At 37.1% G+C, this 15,765-nt stretch overlaps 1 protein-coding gene across 3 annotated transcripts in view; it reads left to right on the top strand.

Annotated features, from left to right (window-relative positions):
• The window catches only part of FREM1 (FRAS1 related extracellular matrix 1), a 187,797-nt gene that overhangs the window by 92,085 nt on the left and 79,947 nt on the right, over positions 1 to 15,765 (top strand). For all 3 annotated transcript variants that reach the window (XM_082695032.1, XM_082695031.1, XM_082695033.1), the window contains 4 exons: positions 2,115 to 2,367; positions 7,225 to 7,419; positions 8,501 to 8,686; positions 14,145 to 14,341. In XM_082695032.1, coding sequence (XP_082551158.1) covers positions 2,115 to 2,367; positions 7,225 to 7,419; positions 8,501 to 8,686; positions 14,145 to 14,341 — 831 coding nt within the window. The remainder of the gene's footprint in view (positions 1 to 2,114; positions 2,368 to 7,224; positions 7,420 to 8,500; positions 8,687 to 14,144; positions 14,342 to 15,765) is intronic.

Raw genomic sequence — 15,765 nt, 5'->3', positions numbered from 1 at the left:
CCCCATGATTCATTAATCTTGCAGTTAATTTAATTTTATTTTCAATTTTTTTTCTTCTTCTGCTAAATTTTTTTAAAAACTTTTACCTTTTTCTTTTTTAATGTTTTTTAACAAGTTTATCTAATATATATATATATATATTTTTTAATATTTTTTCTTTATTCATTTTCTTTTTTTAATTGTTTTTTTTTTTCCTGAACCTCTTTTTATCCCCTTTCTTCCCCCCATGATTTGGGGTCTCTTCTGATTTGGTTAAAGCATATTTTCCTGGGGTCTTTGCCTCCCCTTTAGTATTTTACTTGCTCCTTGATATACTCTTACCTGGACAAAATGACAAGGCGGGAAAATTCACCACAAAAAAAAAGAACAAGAGGCAGTACTGAAGGCTAGGGACCTAATCAATACAGACATTGGTAATATGTCAGATCGAGAGTTCAGAATGACAGTTCTCAAGGTTCTAGCCGGCCTCGAAAAAGGCATGGAAGATATTAGAGAAACATTCTCGGGAGATATAAAAGCCCTTTTTGGAGAAATAAAAGAACTAAAATCTAACCAAGTTGAAATTAAAAAAGCTATTAATGAGGTGCAATCAAAAATGGAGGCTTTCACTGCTAGGATAAATGAGGCAGAAGAAAGAATTAGTGATATAGAAGACCAAATAACAGAGAATAAATAAGCTGAGCAAAAAAAGGACAAACAGCTACTGCACCACGAGGGGAGAATTCTAGAGATAAGTGACACCATAAGACGAAACAACATTAGAATAATTGGGATTCCAGAAGAAGAAAGAGAGAAAGGAGCAGAATGTATATTGGAGAGAATTATTGGAGAGAATTTCCCTAATATGGCAAAGGGAACAAGCATCAAAATCCAGGAGGCGCAGAGAACACCCCTCAAAATCAACAAGAATAGGTCCACACCCCATCACCTAATAGTAAAATTTACAAGTCTTAGTGTCTTAGTGACAAAGAGAAAATCCTGAAAGCAGCCCAGGAAAACAAGTCTGTAACATACAATGGTAAAAATATTAGATTGGCAGCAGACTTATCCACAGAGACCTGGCAGGCCAGAAAGAGCTGGCATGATATATATCAGAGCACTAAATGAGAAAAACATGCAGCCAAGAATACTATATCCAGCTAGGCTATCATTGAAAATAGAAGGAGAGATAAAAAGCTTTCAGGACAAATAAAAGACTTAACGTTTTGAGGCGCCTGGGTGGCTCAATTGGTTCAGCCACCCACTCTTGATTTCATCTCAGGTCATGATCTCAGGGTTGAGATCAAGCCCTGGGTGGGGCTGCGTGCTCAGTGTGGAGTCTGCTTGTGATTCCCTCTCCCTCTGTCTCATTCCCCTGCTTGCGTGCGTACTCTCTCTCTCTCTCAAATAAATAAATAAATACATGTTTTTTAATTAAAAAACAGTAACAGACTTGCCTTTTCAAGTGTCTTCATTATCCTATTGGATTCAGAGAGCCGAGTGGACCCATGTTACTCTTCTTTTCCTTTCTACTTTAGAGCTTTATTTTCAGAACAATGAGAGAAAAACGTTTTGTCGAGGTGAAGCCTGGGATTGATTTAATGGTTATGCAGTTCCAGAGTTAACTCAAAATGTTTGAAATAAGCTGCTGCTTATTGTAAGTTTGGAGAAACTTCCTGGGTGGCAAGAAGTTGAGGGTAGACAAAAGCTTTGTAATCACCAAATAATTTGAAATATAAATAACTCTAATGTGGTAAATGTAAATGCATCAGACCATAAGGACCAGATTTCCTCTGGAATATGTGTGAATTTAATAAAGGAGGTTAGGGACTTTAGCAAAGACTAATTTGTATTACATTTACATTTTGTCTCTCTAGAAACGAATGAGAGCTCTGAGTCCCAAACCATAACCATACCCTTCCATTCCTACCTCAAATGTGTCTCACGTTGGCCATTTCTTACAAGATGGTTCATATGGGGAAAAGATATAGCCTGCTTGGCCAGATTCCATGACTATTGTTTCTTGTGTCTGGAAGATCGAAAATGCCTGTCATTCCGGCTGAGCTATGGTTTACCAGCTGGGCAATTTGTCATTGTTCGCTTTTATCTCGAACACATGCATTTTTTTCCCCTAGGTATTCCCTGTAAATGATGAGCCACCAATCCTAAAGGCTGACCTCAACCCCATGATGCATTGCGCAGAGGGTGAAGAGGTGGTCATCACCTCAGAATACATTTTTGCTACTGATGTGGACAGTGATGACTTGAAGCTGATGTTTGTGATTGCTCGAGAGCCTCAACATGGGGTGGTGAGGAAAGCTGGAGTCACAGTGGATCAGTTCTCTCAGGAAGATGTCATCTCAGGGGCCGTGACATACAAACACACGGGTGAGTGACCACATGGTGACTGGCGTGCGTGAACGGACACAAGCCCCACCACAGAGTCGTAACTCATAACCCCACTTCTTGCTGTGGGTTTGATAATCTAACAATCTTGATGCTTGCTTCCATTAAAAAAGAAGCAAGTATAATCTTTTTGTAAGTATAATCACCGTATTTGTAAGTATAATCACCATATTTAGTATTTGTAAGTATAGTCACCATATTTAGAAGGATTTCTGATCTCCATAACATGAATTTCAGAGTGGAGAAGGAACAAGTATTCTTGCTGCCTTGTTCCTGAAGCTTCCACTTAGACCTTTAATTCACCCCGGGTTGTCTACATTCCCTTTTTAGTCAATTTGAAGAAGACTGTATTTGACCATCACAGTTTAGGATCCATAAGTCATAGCAGAAATGTATGAACTAAGCACTCTAAGATAATTATATTTATCCTTTAATGGGTATCTGGCTGGCTCAGTTGGTAGAGCATGCAACTCTTGATCTTGGGGTCAGGAGTTGGAGCCCCATGTCAGGCATAGGGATGACTTAATAAAAATTTTAAAAAGAAGTCTACTCTAGATCACCAGCTAGCTCCTAAGAAGTAACTTGTCTGCCTTTTGAGTTCCTGAAAAGCAAAGGTGATATCTTATGTTTTGTGTAATGCCCATGTCAATAGACGCCAGGAGACGACAGATAATGATACAGTAAAGGCTTGTTTATTAGCATCGTTCTTTCATTTCTGGCATCCTGTTATCTTGTTACCCAGAAGGTATTTGCTCCCCATGTAAAATGTTCAAATAAAGAAAATATTAATTCAACATCTGTTATCTGCAAGAGAGAGTACTAGGCATTAATAGGTTACAAAGGAGTATACTCCAGAGTCAGCTGTGAAGGACTTTTAGTTTAAGTGGGTAGATGGACCCACTCATGTGCAAAGGAAACAGTGTCCCATAATCAGTACCTCATCAATCACTGCCCCTTGCACTTCTTCTGATCTCTAGTTTGAGTGCCCTTCCTCGGTAATAATACTATATCCCGTCGCTCCCTTTTATTGCTGCTTGATTACAACCTCAGGTGTCCTCATCCACATGCCACTCTCATGTGTGGATTCCACAGGAAGCGGGGTGGGCTATAGAAGGTCAGGTGAGGGTGAAGGGAGTACGAGGTATCAGAATTCCAATCACTTTCTTATTTGAAAACACGTGGAGAAAACAAGCAGTGAGTGGGAGAGGAAACCCGGGATGGGGGGGTTAGAGATAGAAAAGGAGGAATTTGGAAATGGGGGGGGAGATATTGTGAAATGGTATTTTTATAGGTACTTTGGAAAATAATTTATTAGGATGCCCATTGTTTAATGGTTAATTACTTAGTGGGGCACATTTTAATCATTCTGCCACACATCTTTTATTTTTATTTTTTTAAATGGTATCTCCTTTTCTTCTTAAGTGTATTTAGTCTTAGGAAGGGTTTCACTGCTTATTTTCCTGGCTTGGGGAGCAGAGTCCACCTGCTTGATGTCTCTTGAGGGTCCACAGCAAATCGCTTCATTTTGATTTCCCCAGTAGATCTCAGATAGACTAGCAGAAAAGGGATCAAAGACCAACCACTGTTGGTCTGTGGGTTTTTACATAATTTTAACACCTGTGGCAGGCTAAAGCAACATAGAAACATTAGGGGTGAGATGAATCTGTCTTCCCTGCCAGTGCTTTGTTCCAAGTGCTAACCAACAGGTGTATGTCTTTATCAATCCCTTTGGTGTGATGGCCATGTAAGGACGTATGAACTCTTTTTTTTTTTTTTTCCATGAGACCTAGTAGGATGTGAGGCAAATCATTTCAGACAGATGGGTATTTTACTGTTGCTGTGTTACTAAATTAGCAGAAATACTGCCAGTTTGAAAGGTGGTTTGTTATTTGAATGATATGTTTCCTTATAACGTTCTCCCAATGACTCAATTGGTAGTGCTTTAGTGCTATGCAGGAGAGAGTGTGAAGAACCACGGGTCTACAGGGCCTGAAGTTTCGATGGCTCTGCTCTTGCCTCTGTATGTGGATTATAAAGGACACCTGGGGGGTGATTTTTTCACCATTATTTTAGTTGCTTTCCATGATGATAAAAATAATACCACATGCCCATTTCAAAAAAGACTTGCAAAGTGTAGATAAGCATAATGAAATTTCAAAAAATCACTTATTTACCTCTCAAAAATGGTCCCTGTTAACATTTCAATATTACAGTACTTTTTCTTCCTTCTTTAAAAAAAAGATTTATTTATTTATTTATTTGAGAGAGAGAGAGGGTGAGGGGGAGAGAGAGGGAGAACACATGCGGGGTGGGGTTGGAGAGAAAAGGGAGAGGAATAAGCAGATTCCCTGCTGAGTAGGGAGCATGAGTCTTGATCCCAGGACTCTGGGATCACGACCTGAGCCGAAGGCAGATGCTTAACTGACTGAGCCACCCAGACATCACTGTCTTCTTTATTCTAATCATAATTTTTTACATGGTTGCTGATCATGTTGTATGTGCAGTTTTGTTGGTTACTTTTTACATTGAGATTATCAGCTAAAACATTGATTAAACAGTTATTCAATGTTACAAAGTTATCATAAATGTAAGTTTTAATAGTCAAATAATATTTTATGATGCAAAATGACATTATCCACGTACTCTTTTCCAAACATTAAGCATGAAGTCATTCAAAAAAACTTTGTAAAATAACGTGATGGTTAACAGTGTTAAGTGTAAATCGTGTCCTGACACCATGCTCCATTCAAGATAGAGAATTCTCCACCCGTGTTGTAGCCTTTTTTTGTGACTAGATGCTCAGCCTGGCTTTCCAGCTTTTCTGTAAATGTATCCTATGCTTTCATTATATTAAAACCACAGTTATAGGGGCGCCTGGGTGGCTCAGTGGGTTAAAGCCTCTGCCTTCGGCTCAGGTCATGATCCCAGGGCCCTGGGATTGAGCCCCGAATCAGGCTCTCTGCTCAGCAGGGAGCCTGCTTCCCTTCCTCTCTCTTTCTGCCTGCCTCTCTGCCTACTTGTGATCTCTGTCAAATAAATAAAATCTTAAAAAAAAAAAAAATCACAGTTATGGAAGGTGCTGTTTGCTTTTTTCTTTCTTTCTTTCTTTCTTTTTTTTCTTTAAAAATGCTCCCTATTCTTCCTGGAATGATTTTTCCACTTGTCTTCTCAGCTCTCTGTCCCTGCAGGTCCGCCTTCCTCTATCCCAATTCTCTGCTTCATCTGTCTGGTAACTCATTCATCATTTAACGCTCACTATAAAGCCAGCAGAACCTTCTGGGAAGACTTCTCTTTCTCTGTGATGTTGTCCTGTCCCCATGACCCTTTCTGCCAAAACTTTCATCTTTCTTCACCCTTAGCCCCTTGTACATATTCAGGCTGAGATATATGAGTTTTTCATTTAACTGGTAAAAAAAAAAAAAAAAGACTTAATGTTGGCAGTTTCATATGGTTCTTTTTAATACACACACCTGTGATAGACTAACTAAATTGCGTTTCTTTCTCGACCATCAGATTGGGTCAGTGCCTGACATGTAACCTTTTGGCATTTGGCATTTGACATTCTTTTGAACTGTCTTTTGGCGCTTTCAAATGTCTGCCTGATTCTCTGCTGGAACACCCAGAAAATGAATTACCACATAGGAGGCATTAACTAATGTGTATTTACCAAGTGAATGAGAAATAAATTAGTTTTATGCCAATTTATTTTTTATAAATATGAATAAATGAGAGGCATCTTATTTGTTACTGCTTCTAACATTAAAGGCTTATTATTTAATTCTAATTCTCTCCATGCCAACTTTATTTTTTCTTATGAGCCAAGTTTTCTCATTCTCCAATCCTGTGGCTGCTCAGTGATACCATCTCTTGATTTTCCTTGTCATTAAGTAGGGTAGAATAATGCCAAGCACAGTACTGTGTAGATTTGACCAATGTGTCTTGTGAAAAGAGACAACATCCCTGATCTTTTGTGCTCTTATCTCATCAAAACTCAAACAAAATTGCTTCCCTCGTGGTACTTTCAATGTGATGCATGAGAATTACCAAAAGCATGTCTGCAGAATTTTTGTGTCCTGTGGGTAGTGAACGTTTCTACCTCTGTGCTGTTAGTGACCCAAGAGCAGATCAGCCAGTTTGCTGATAAACTCTAATCCTGACATTTTTTTTTTCTGTCTTCCTCTCACTGCTTCATTTGGGGCCCTATGAAATCCCTACACATAGCCCTAAAGAATAAGAGGAAAAAAAAAATACCACTTTTTCCCCATGTCCTGTTGCTATTTTGCTAACATCTTGGCTGTTATATAACGAGGAAAATATTGAAACAAATGACAAAAATGTGGTTCATCTTCCTAGTCTTTCTACTCTTCCTTCCCAGCTTCTGCTCCTAACTGCAGTGGTGTGGTGGTTGATGGTTGTCCATTTAAGGTAGTTAATGTAAATGGGAAGACAATGCAGTTGGAAGGACAAGGGTGCTTCTGCTCTCCCTGTGGTTGGTCCTAACACTAAACCATTAGGAAGAATGAAACCATCACTAGGCGAGCTTGGTACCTCTCCCTTGTTCATTTGTGAATGATCAGACCCTTTTCAGCCCCTTTTGCCTCTCCATTTGCCGAGAGATGGCTGTCAAGGATTTCACCAGAGGCAAGAGATAGGCAAGCATTTTTCCTTGTTATTTTCATGAAGATTTCCTTTCCCAGTGATAAAACTGAGTATTACGTGTTAGCCACCTGAGGCTCTTTCCTCGCCACTCTTGCTTGTAGAAGAGGTGTGGGTAAATTTCATCTTAGTATTCTATATTTTTAAAGAAAGTCAGGTTTTAGCTGTAGTTGTGTCTTGCAGGTGGTGAGATTGGCCTGGTGCCTTGTTTGGATACCATTACGTTGGTGGTTTCGGATGGAGAAGCTGGCCCTTTTGTGAATGGCTGTTGCTTCAATGGGCCTCGTCCATCTGTTCCTCCTCATGAGTCCTTCCCGGTGTATGACCTTAATATCACGGTGCAGCCAGTGGACAACCAATCACCTTCGATTGCAATAGGTGACAATGTTTTTTTCTATCAAAGTTCCGTCATTTCATCTCGTATCATGTCTGTGGTTTAGTGAAATAGTGCACTTGACTTCGAGTTAAAATGGAAAACTACCAGGCAGAATTGCCTGCGAGAATTGCTTCCGCACAATTTCTAGAAAACTCCATATTTATAAAAGATAACAAGGCAAAAGAATTTATTTGTCTAAATATGTGTGTAATTCTGTGTGGAGAGAGAATGCGAGTGTGTTTGCATGTGAGTGAGCGTGTGTTGGGATGAGGACAACATTTGGAATCCTTGAATATTCTGGTTTTATTTCATGTGGGAAAATATTATTTGCCTCCTGGAGAGAGAGTAATTTATTTTAGCCATAATAATTTCTATTCGAGCAGAATGAAAATACCAGAGAGGCCATTTATATACATTTAACCTTATTTGCTTTTTAGAAAGTCATCGCTTCTTAGGCATTATGTATATGTTCTGTCTCTTAGAAAAAAAAAAATACAAGCATATGTATCGATGTTATTGTAATTTGCAAGCTATCTCCCAAGCAATGTTCTGGAAAGGAAGCATTATCCCTGCAGAATAATTAAGCACCAAGGCATGAAAAAAATGTTCGTTATGAGCAATTCATAATAGCTCACAGGCAATTAACGCTCTGACAAACAGAGGTAGCAACTGATCTTGAAGAGTACATAAACTACATTTAGTGGCTTATCATTAAAATGGTTTGGCAATTCTTATTTTCATTTGTCACTTCTATAGAGGCTCAAGGGAAATCAGAGTTCCTTGAGAATGACTAAAGGGCTGTCCTAGAGCGTTTAGTATTTCTGCTGTCTTTCCATTATTGTCTGGCTTGCTTGTACAAGAAAAAAATATAATTCCACAAGTCAAATTAAATTCCACCCATTACCCCTGAATATTTTCACTGTAAGGAAAAATTATGCCAAAGGAAATGAACATCTCCCATGGAAGTATATTTGCATATGGGAGGCTTCTCTGAATTGGAATTGCAATCACTCCCTTTTGTTTTCACTATTCTGATTAGAGGATTTCATGCTAAATTGTAATTGCGTTGTTATTTGCATGCAGGTACCATGTTCGTGGTAGATGAGGGTTTCTCTGCAGCCCTTACTAGTAACCATTTGTCCGCCGCTGACCCTGACACTGCAGGAGACAACTTGGAATTTGTCTTGGTTTCTCCTCCCCAGTTTGGCTACCTTGAGAACACACTCCCCTCTGCAGGTTTTGAAAAAAGCAACATGGGTGTAAGCATAGGTAAGTCATGGCTTCGTGACCAGTGATAACTCGCCTATGTCTACATTTCTGACTGGCTACATCATGCTTAATGACTGCGTAGGAACTTCAAAAAATGTTCAAAGCACTACATACACTCAAGGAATTGGTATTATAGTGGGTACTTTTGAATCTTGTTCTTTTTCATTTTAATTTTCATTCTTGAAGTGCCCCACATATGGGAGTTTGCTTCAAATAAAATGGAATTTCACTTATGAAAAATATAAGAATAAGTAGGGAAGAAAGAACATTTTTAAAAGACCTTCAGAGCAACACAGAATACTGTGATAGAATAAATCTGGTGGGAGCTTATAGGTCTCCTCTCAATCTTTTAGCACTTTTACTAGACATTGGCAGAAAATATTAGGATATGTTTCAGGGGTATAACAGAGAGAGAGCCTGAAATGTTGAAGGTGATGACTATAATTCTGGAACCAAATTGTATCTCAGATATTTAAATAGCTCTTGTATTTCAGGCAAAAACAACTAAAACAAAAACAGACACCAAAATAAAAATTATTCAAATACATTTTATCTCTTTATTCAAAGATAACACCCTAGAAATAAATGAACTAAAAGATTCTTTAAGCACTTTTTGGGGCTTATCCAGTTTAGCTATGAGAAAGGCTGGGTTTAAGATTAGCTGCATTAATAGAGTGACTGACTGGATATAAAGAAAAACAAGACTCAACTATATGGTGCCTACGAGAGACTAACTTCAGGTTCAGGGACCCACACAGGCTCAGAAATGAAGGAATGGAAAAAAAATATATTCCATACAAATTGAAATCAAAAGAGAGACAGTGTCCTTATAACAGATAAAATAGACTTTAAGTCAAAACTGTAACAGGAGACAAAGAGGATCACTGTAAAATGACAAGGGAGTCAGTTCCTCAAGATAATATGACAGTTGTAAACTTACATGCATACAACATTGGAACACCTTAAAATATTAAGCATATGCTAACAGTTCTGAAGGAAGTAATGACAACAATGCAATAATAGTAGGGGACTTCAGTACTCCACTTTCAACAGTGGGTAGATCATCTGCCGGAAAATCAACAAGGAAACAGTGGACTTAAACTGTATATTAAACCAAAGGAACCCAGTAGACATATACATTACATTCCATCCAACAAATACAGAATCCACATTTTTCTCAAACATATGTGGGACATTCTGCAAGATAGATCATATGATCTGTCACAAAACAAGTCTTAGCAAATTTTAAAAAAACAAAGTCATACCAAGTATCTTTTCTGACCACAATGGTATGAAATTAAAATCAATAATGGAGGAAAAGTAGAAAATACACAAGTATGTGTAAATGAAGATACTCCTGAACAACCAGTGAATCAAAGATGAAATTTAAAAAAAATCCCGAGTTCTTGTCACAAGGGAAAATTTTGCTTTTTTCCTTTCTTTTTTAATCACATCTCTGAGAGAAGATGGATATTAGCTGAACCTGTTGTAATCATTTCACCATATATGTAAATCAGACCCTCATGCTCTACACCTTAAATTTACACAGTGATGTATGTGAATTATGACTTAATAAAACTGGAAAAGGAAAGAAGATCTTGAAACATAAATGGAAACACAACATACCAAAATATCTCAGATGCAGCAAAAGCAGTGCTAAGAGGGAAAGTTATAGTAATAATTGCTTCCATTAAAAAAACAAAAAAACAAAAACAAAAAAAATCTCAAATACACAGCCTAACTTTATAACTCAAGGAACTAGAAAAATAAGAACAAAATAAACCCAAAGTCAGCAGAAAGGAGAAAAGATTACAGTAAAAATAAGTGAAGTAGAGATTAGAAGAATAGAAAAGATTAATGAAACTAGGACATGATCTTTAAAAAGGATAAATGAAATTGGCAAACCTTCACCTATCCTTACCATGTAAAAGAGAGGACTTAAATAAATATAACTTGAAATGAAAGAAGAGATATTATAACTGATGTCACAGATATACAGAGGATCATAAGAGACTATTATGAACAATTATGCATCAACAAATTAGACAATCTAAAAGAAATGGATAAATTCCTAGAAGCATACAACCTACCAACTACCAAGTCTGAATTGTGAACTAAAAACCCTGAATAGACCAAGAATGAGTAAGGAGATTTAATCAGTAACCAAAAACCTCTAAGAAAGAAAATCCCAGGACCAGATGTCTTTACTTGTTCTATTGAATTTTTAAAGAAGAGTTAACACTATTTTTAAGCTCTTGCAAAAAAAAAAAAAAAAAAATCAAATAGGAGGAAGAACTCCCAAACTCATTTCTAACACCAGAATTACCCTGATACCAAAGCCGGGTAAGGATACTATAAAAAGAAACCACAGACCAATATCCCTGAAGACAACAGATGCAAAAATTCCCTACAAAATATTAACAAACTGAATTCAGTAGCATGTTAAAAAAAATCATACACATGATTGAAAGGAAATTATACCTGGGATACAAGGGTGGTCAACATGAGCAAATCAATAAATGTGATTCACTACATTGATAGAAAGGACAAAAATTCTATGATCATCTCTATCGATACTAAAAAAGCATTTGTAAAATTCAACAGTGTTTTGTAATAAAAACTGTCAACAAATTTGGTATAGAAGGAATATACTGCAACATAATAAAAGGCATAAAAGACAAAATCACAGCTAGCATCATACTCAACAGTGAATGGTTAAAAACTTACTCTCCAAGATGAGGACCAAAACAAGTATGCCCACTCTTACCATTCCTATTCAACATAATACTGAAAGTCCCAGCCAGAGTAATTAGGCAAGAAAAAGAAATAAAAGGTGTCAAAGTAAACGGAAGAAGTAAAATTGGCTCTGTTTGTAGATGATATTATATGTAAAAATTTTTTAAAGAAGTAAAATATTTTTAAAGATTTCACCAAAAAACTGTAGAACAGGTCAGCAAATTAAGTAGTTTTAGGATACAAAATCAACATAAAAAGATTGGTTGTATTTCTATAACCAATGGTGAACTATCTGAAAAAGAAATAAAACAATTTCAATTACGATAACATAAAAAACAATAGAATACTTAGGAGTGAGTTTAACCAAGGAAGTGAAAGATTTATACACCAAAAACTGTAAGACATAAAATTGATGTCTTGATGGAAAAAATTGGAAAAGACAGAAAAGATGGAAAGATATATCCATGAATTGAAAGTGTTAATGTTGTTAAAATGTCCATACTACCCAAAGCCATTTATAGATTCAAGGCAATCACTATCAAAATTCAAATGACATTTTTCACAGGAATAAAAAAATCAATGCTAAAATATCTGTGGAGCCACAAAAGGTCCTGAATTGCCAAGGCAATCCTGAGAAGGAACAAAGCTGGAGTCACCATGTTATTGGATTTCAAACTGTATTACAAAGCTATTCTAATCAAAACACTTTGGTGTAGATCATAGAACAGTACAGAGAGCTCAGAAGTAAATGCACTCATATATGGTCATTTAATTTATGACAGAAGAGCCAACAATATACAAATGGAAAAAGACAATAAATGGTGTTGGGAAAACTGGACAGCAGTATGCAAAAGAATGAAAATGGACCACTGCCTTATACCATGCTAAAAAAAATGAACTCAAAGTAAAGACTTGAATGTAAAACCCGAGATCATGAAACTCCTAGAAGAAAATGGAGGTGGTAAACTCCTTGACATTGGTCTTGGCAATGGTTTTTTGGATTTCACACCAAAAGCAACAAATGCAAAAATCAACAAAGTAAGACTATATCAAGTTAAAAAACTTCTACAGAGCAAAAGAAACAACAAAATGGAAAGGCAGTCTGCAGCATGGGAGAAAATATTTGTAAACCATATATCTGATAAGGGATTAATACCTAAGATATATAAGGTACTCTTACAGTTCAATAGCAAAGGAATCTAAATAATCTGATTTAAAAATGGGCAGAAGACTTGGCTAGACATTTCTCCAAAGAAGATGAACAAATGGCAAATAGATACAAGAATAGGTGCTCAACATTACTCATCATCAGAGAAATGTTGATCTAAAACACAAGAGGTATCACCTCCCACCTGTTAGAATAGCTCTTATCAAAAAGACAAGAGATAACAAATGCTGGCGATGATGTGAAGAAAATGCAACCCTTGTGAACTGTTGGTGAGAATGTGAATTGGCACAGCCACTATGGAGATTCCTCAAAAAATTAAAAATAGAACTACCCTGTGATGTAGCAATTCCACTTCTGGGTGTATAGGAAATGAAAACAGGCTATTAAAGAAGTATCTATACTCCCATGTTTACTGCAACATTATTCACAATAGCCAACATATGGAAACAACTTAAATGTCCACTGATAGATGAATGCATAAGGAAAATGTTATATAAATATGTAATAGAATATTATACAGCCATGACAAGAAGGAAATCCTGCCATTTGCAAATCATATATGGACCTTGAGGGCGTTAAGATAAGTGAAATTCATTAGGGAAAGACAAGTACTGTATGATCTCACTTATATGTGGAATCTAAGACCATTGAATTTGTAGAAACTCATAGGATAGTGGTTACCAGGGGCTGATGGGTGGGGGGAAATGGAGAGAGGGTGGTTGAAGGGTACAAACTTTCAGTTATAAAATGAATAATTTCCAGGAAGCTAAGGTACAGCATGGTGACTATAATTAATACTATATTGTATACTTTAAAGGTGATTTGAGAGTAGAATTTTAATGTTCCCACTATAACAACAACAAAATGGTAATCATGTGAGGTGGATAATGTGTTAACTAAATCTTAAACTTATAATGTTACATGGCAGTTATATCTCAATAAAGCTGGGGGGAAAAGATTTATTGCATTAAAGGTATGCAGTTTGGTCTGTGACATAATGCTCAACGTAGAGCATTTTTGTCTTTTTGATTTAAGGCGATGTCAAAACAGCAGGTCAGCTAATTCCACTCAGTCCCACCTGTCGCTTGATGTGTATGTCAAGTAGGCAGATGATTGACTGGCTCTTGTTTCGCCTTCATATGAAGGAGATGGTCTCTTTTTTATTCAAGCAGGACAAGGACTATTTATATGGGAGCAGTGATTTTAATCGAGGGAAGGTCTTGCTTACATTCATTGCAACTATATAAAGAACAGTCACGAAGTCCCGACGTATCCCGGTTAGCGGTTACCACCTTTCTGTTCTCCATGCAAATTTTAATCCTTCCCTATGATTTACGGATATCTGTATTTATGCTGATGGCAGACAGACACTACAGCAGCCCCTGATAGCTGATTCTTAGATCAATTGCACCGATCTCTTATTTGCTTTTCTGAGAAATAAACTATTGGGTTAAGGGTTAAGAACAAGTAGCTTGGGGAGAAGAAAAAAAAAAAAAAAAATATATATATATATATATATTTCATATCGACCTGTTCCATGTTGGTGTGTTCTAGCTTCGTTCCGGTGGAAAGACATGAAGGCTTTGCACATTAATTACGTGCAGGCCAGGCATCTAAGGATAGAACCAACGGCCGACCAGTTCATGGTGTATGTCACAGATGGGAAGCGACGCTCCTTGGAGATACCATTTCACATTATCATCAACCCCACGAATGACGAAGCTCCTGACTTTGTAGTGCAGAATATTACTGTAAGAGACATAACGGGATTTTAGTTGCTTCTTTTTAAAATCATTTTCTGATTTTATTTTCACCTAGTTCATTTACATTGGTCCAGGTGCACTTAATACATTAAGTTGAAAAGGAATGGGGGAGAATAGTCATCTGTATTCTAGAATACAGTTACTTGAAGAATATTATTCTAGTAGTAATGATGGCAATTGCAAGCGTATAGAACGCATGAATGGACTTATAGCTACATAGATAGGAGGATGGAGTACTTACTAGGTTGTAGGTGGTATTTCGAGTCCTTTACATGTACTCATGGAAAGGCTTACAAGGCTTTTAGGGTGATGGTATTATTATGATTGCCTTTTAGTAACTGCAAAAATGAGACACAGGGAAGTTAATTCTGTGGCCCAAGATCACAGAGCTTGGAAATAATTGGCATATAGGGAATGGTACATAGAAGATTTGCCCCCAGGCAATTTGATTTTAGAACATGCCCTCTAAACCAATGCTATCATGACAAGGACTCTTAATTCACATATATTAAGGCATCTTTTCATATAGCTATTTTTATTTTTTTAACTTTTATTTATTTTTTTAAAGATTTTATTTATTTATTTGACAGAGACACAGCGAGAGAGGGAACACTAGCAGGGGGACTGGGAGAGGGAGAAGCAGGCTTCCTGCTGAGCAGGGAGCCCATTATGGGACTCGATTCCAGGACCCTGGAATCATGACCCAAGTTGAAGGCAGATGCTTAATGACTGAGCCACCCAGGTGTCCCATATAGCTATTTTTAAAGATTTATTCATTTTGAGAGAGAAAGAGAACGCGAGGGAGAGAGAATGTGTGTATGAGCAGGAGGGGCTGAAGGAGAGGCAGAGAAAGAATCCTCAAGTAGACGGGTCATGATCTCGGGGTCCTGGGATCGAGCCCCACATCGGGCTCTCTGCTCAGTGGGGAGCCTGCTTCTCCATCTCCCTCTCCCTCTGCCTGCCTCTCTGCCTGCTTGTGATCTCTGTCTGTCTCTCTGTCAAATAAATAAATAAAATATTTAAAAAAAAGATAAAACCATTTTTACATGATAATGTTTTTTAGTTTTATTTAAAAATTCATATAGATAGTTAAAATGACCATAATATCGCTCCTCAGATAACATCTGTTGTCTTTAAAAACATAATAATAAAATATGTAGTTATACAAGTTAAAATATTGAGGAACATATGCAGTGAAATATGAAATATGACAGTCTCCCTCTTCTACAGCCTCTACCCATATCCACTCCCCATTGACTTTTTAGTAATTCCTCAGAAATAATTTGTGCAAATGCCAATAATATGTGTTTGTATGTATGTATGTGTGTGTGTATATATATGTTATATATATGCAATTTTTCTGTATTTACTTATAAGTCAGGGGTCATATTATACCTACTACTCTCCACTTT

The sequence above is a fragment of the Mustela nivalis genome, assembly GCF_964662115.1.
Source record: "Mustela nivalis genome assembly, chromosome: 13".
Lineage (NCBI taxonomy): Eukaryota > Metazoa > Chordata > Mammalia > Carnivora > Mustelidae > Mustela > Mustela nivalis.
The sequence above is the reverse complement of the archived record's forward strand: the minus strand, read 5'-3'. Positions and strand labels throughout refer to the sequence as shown.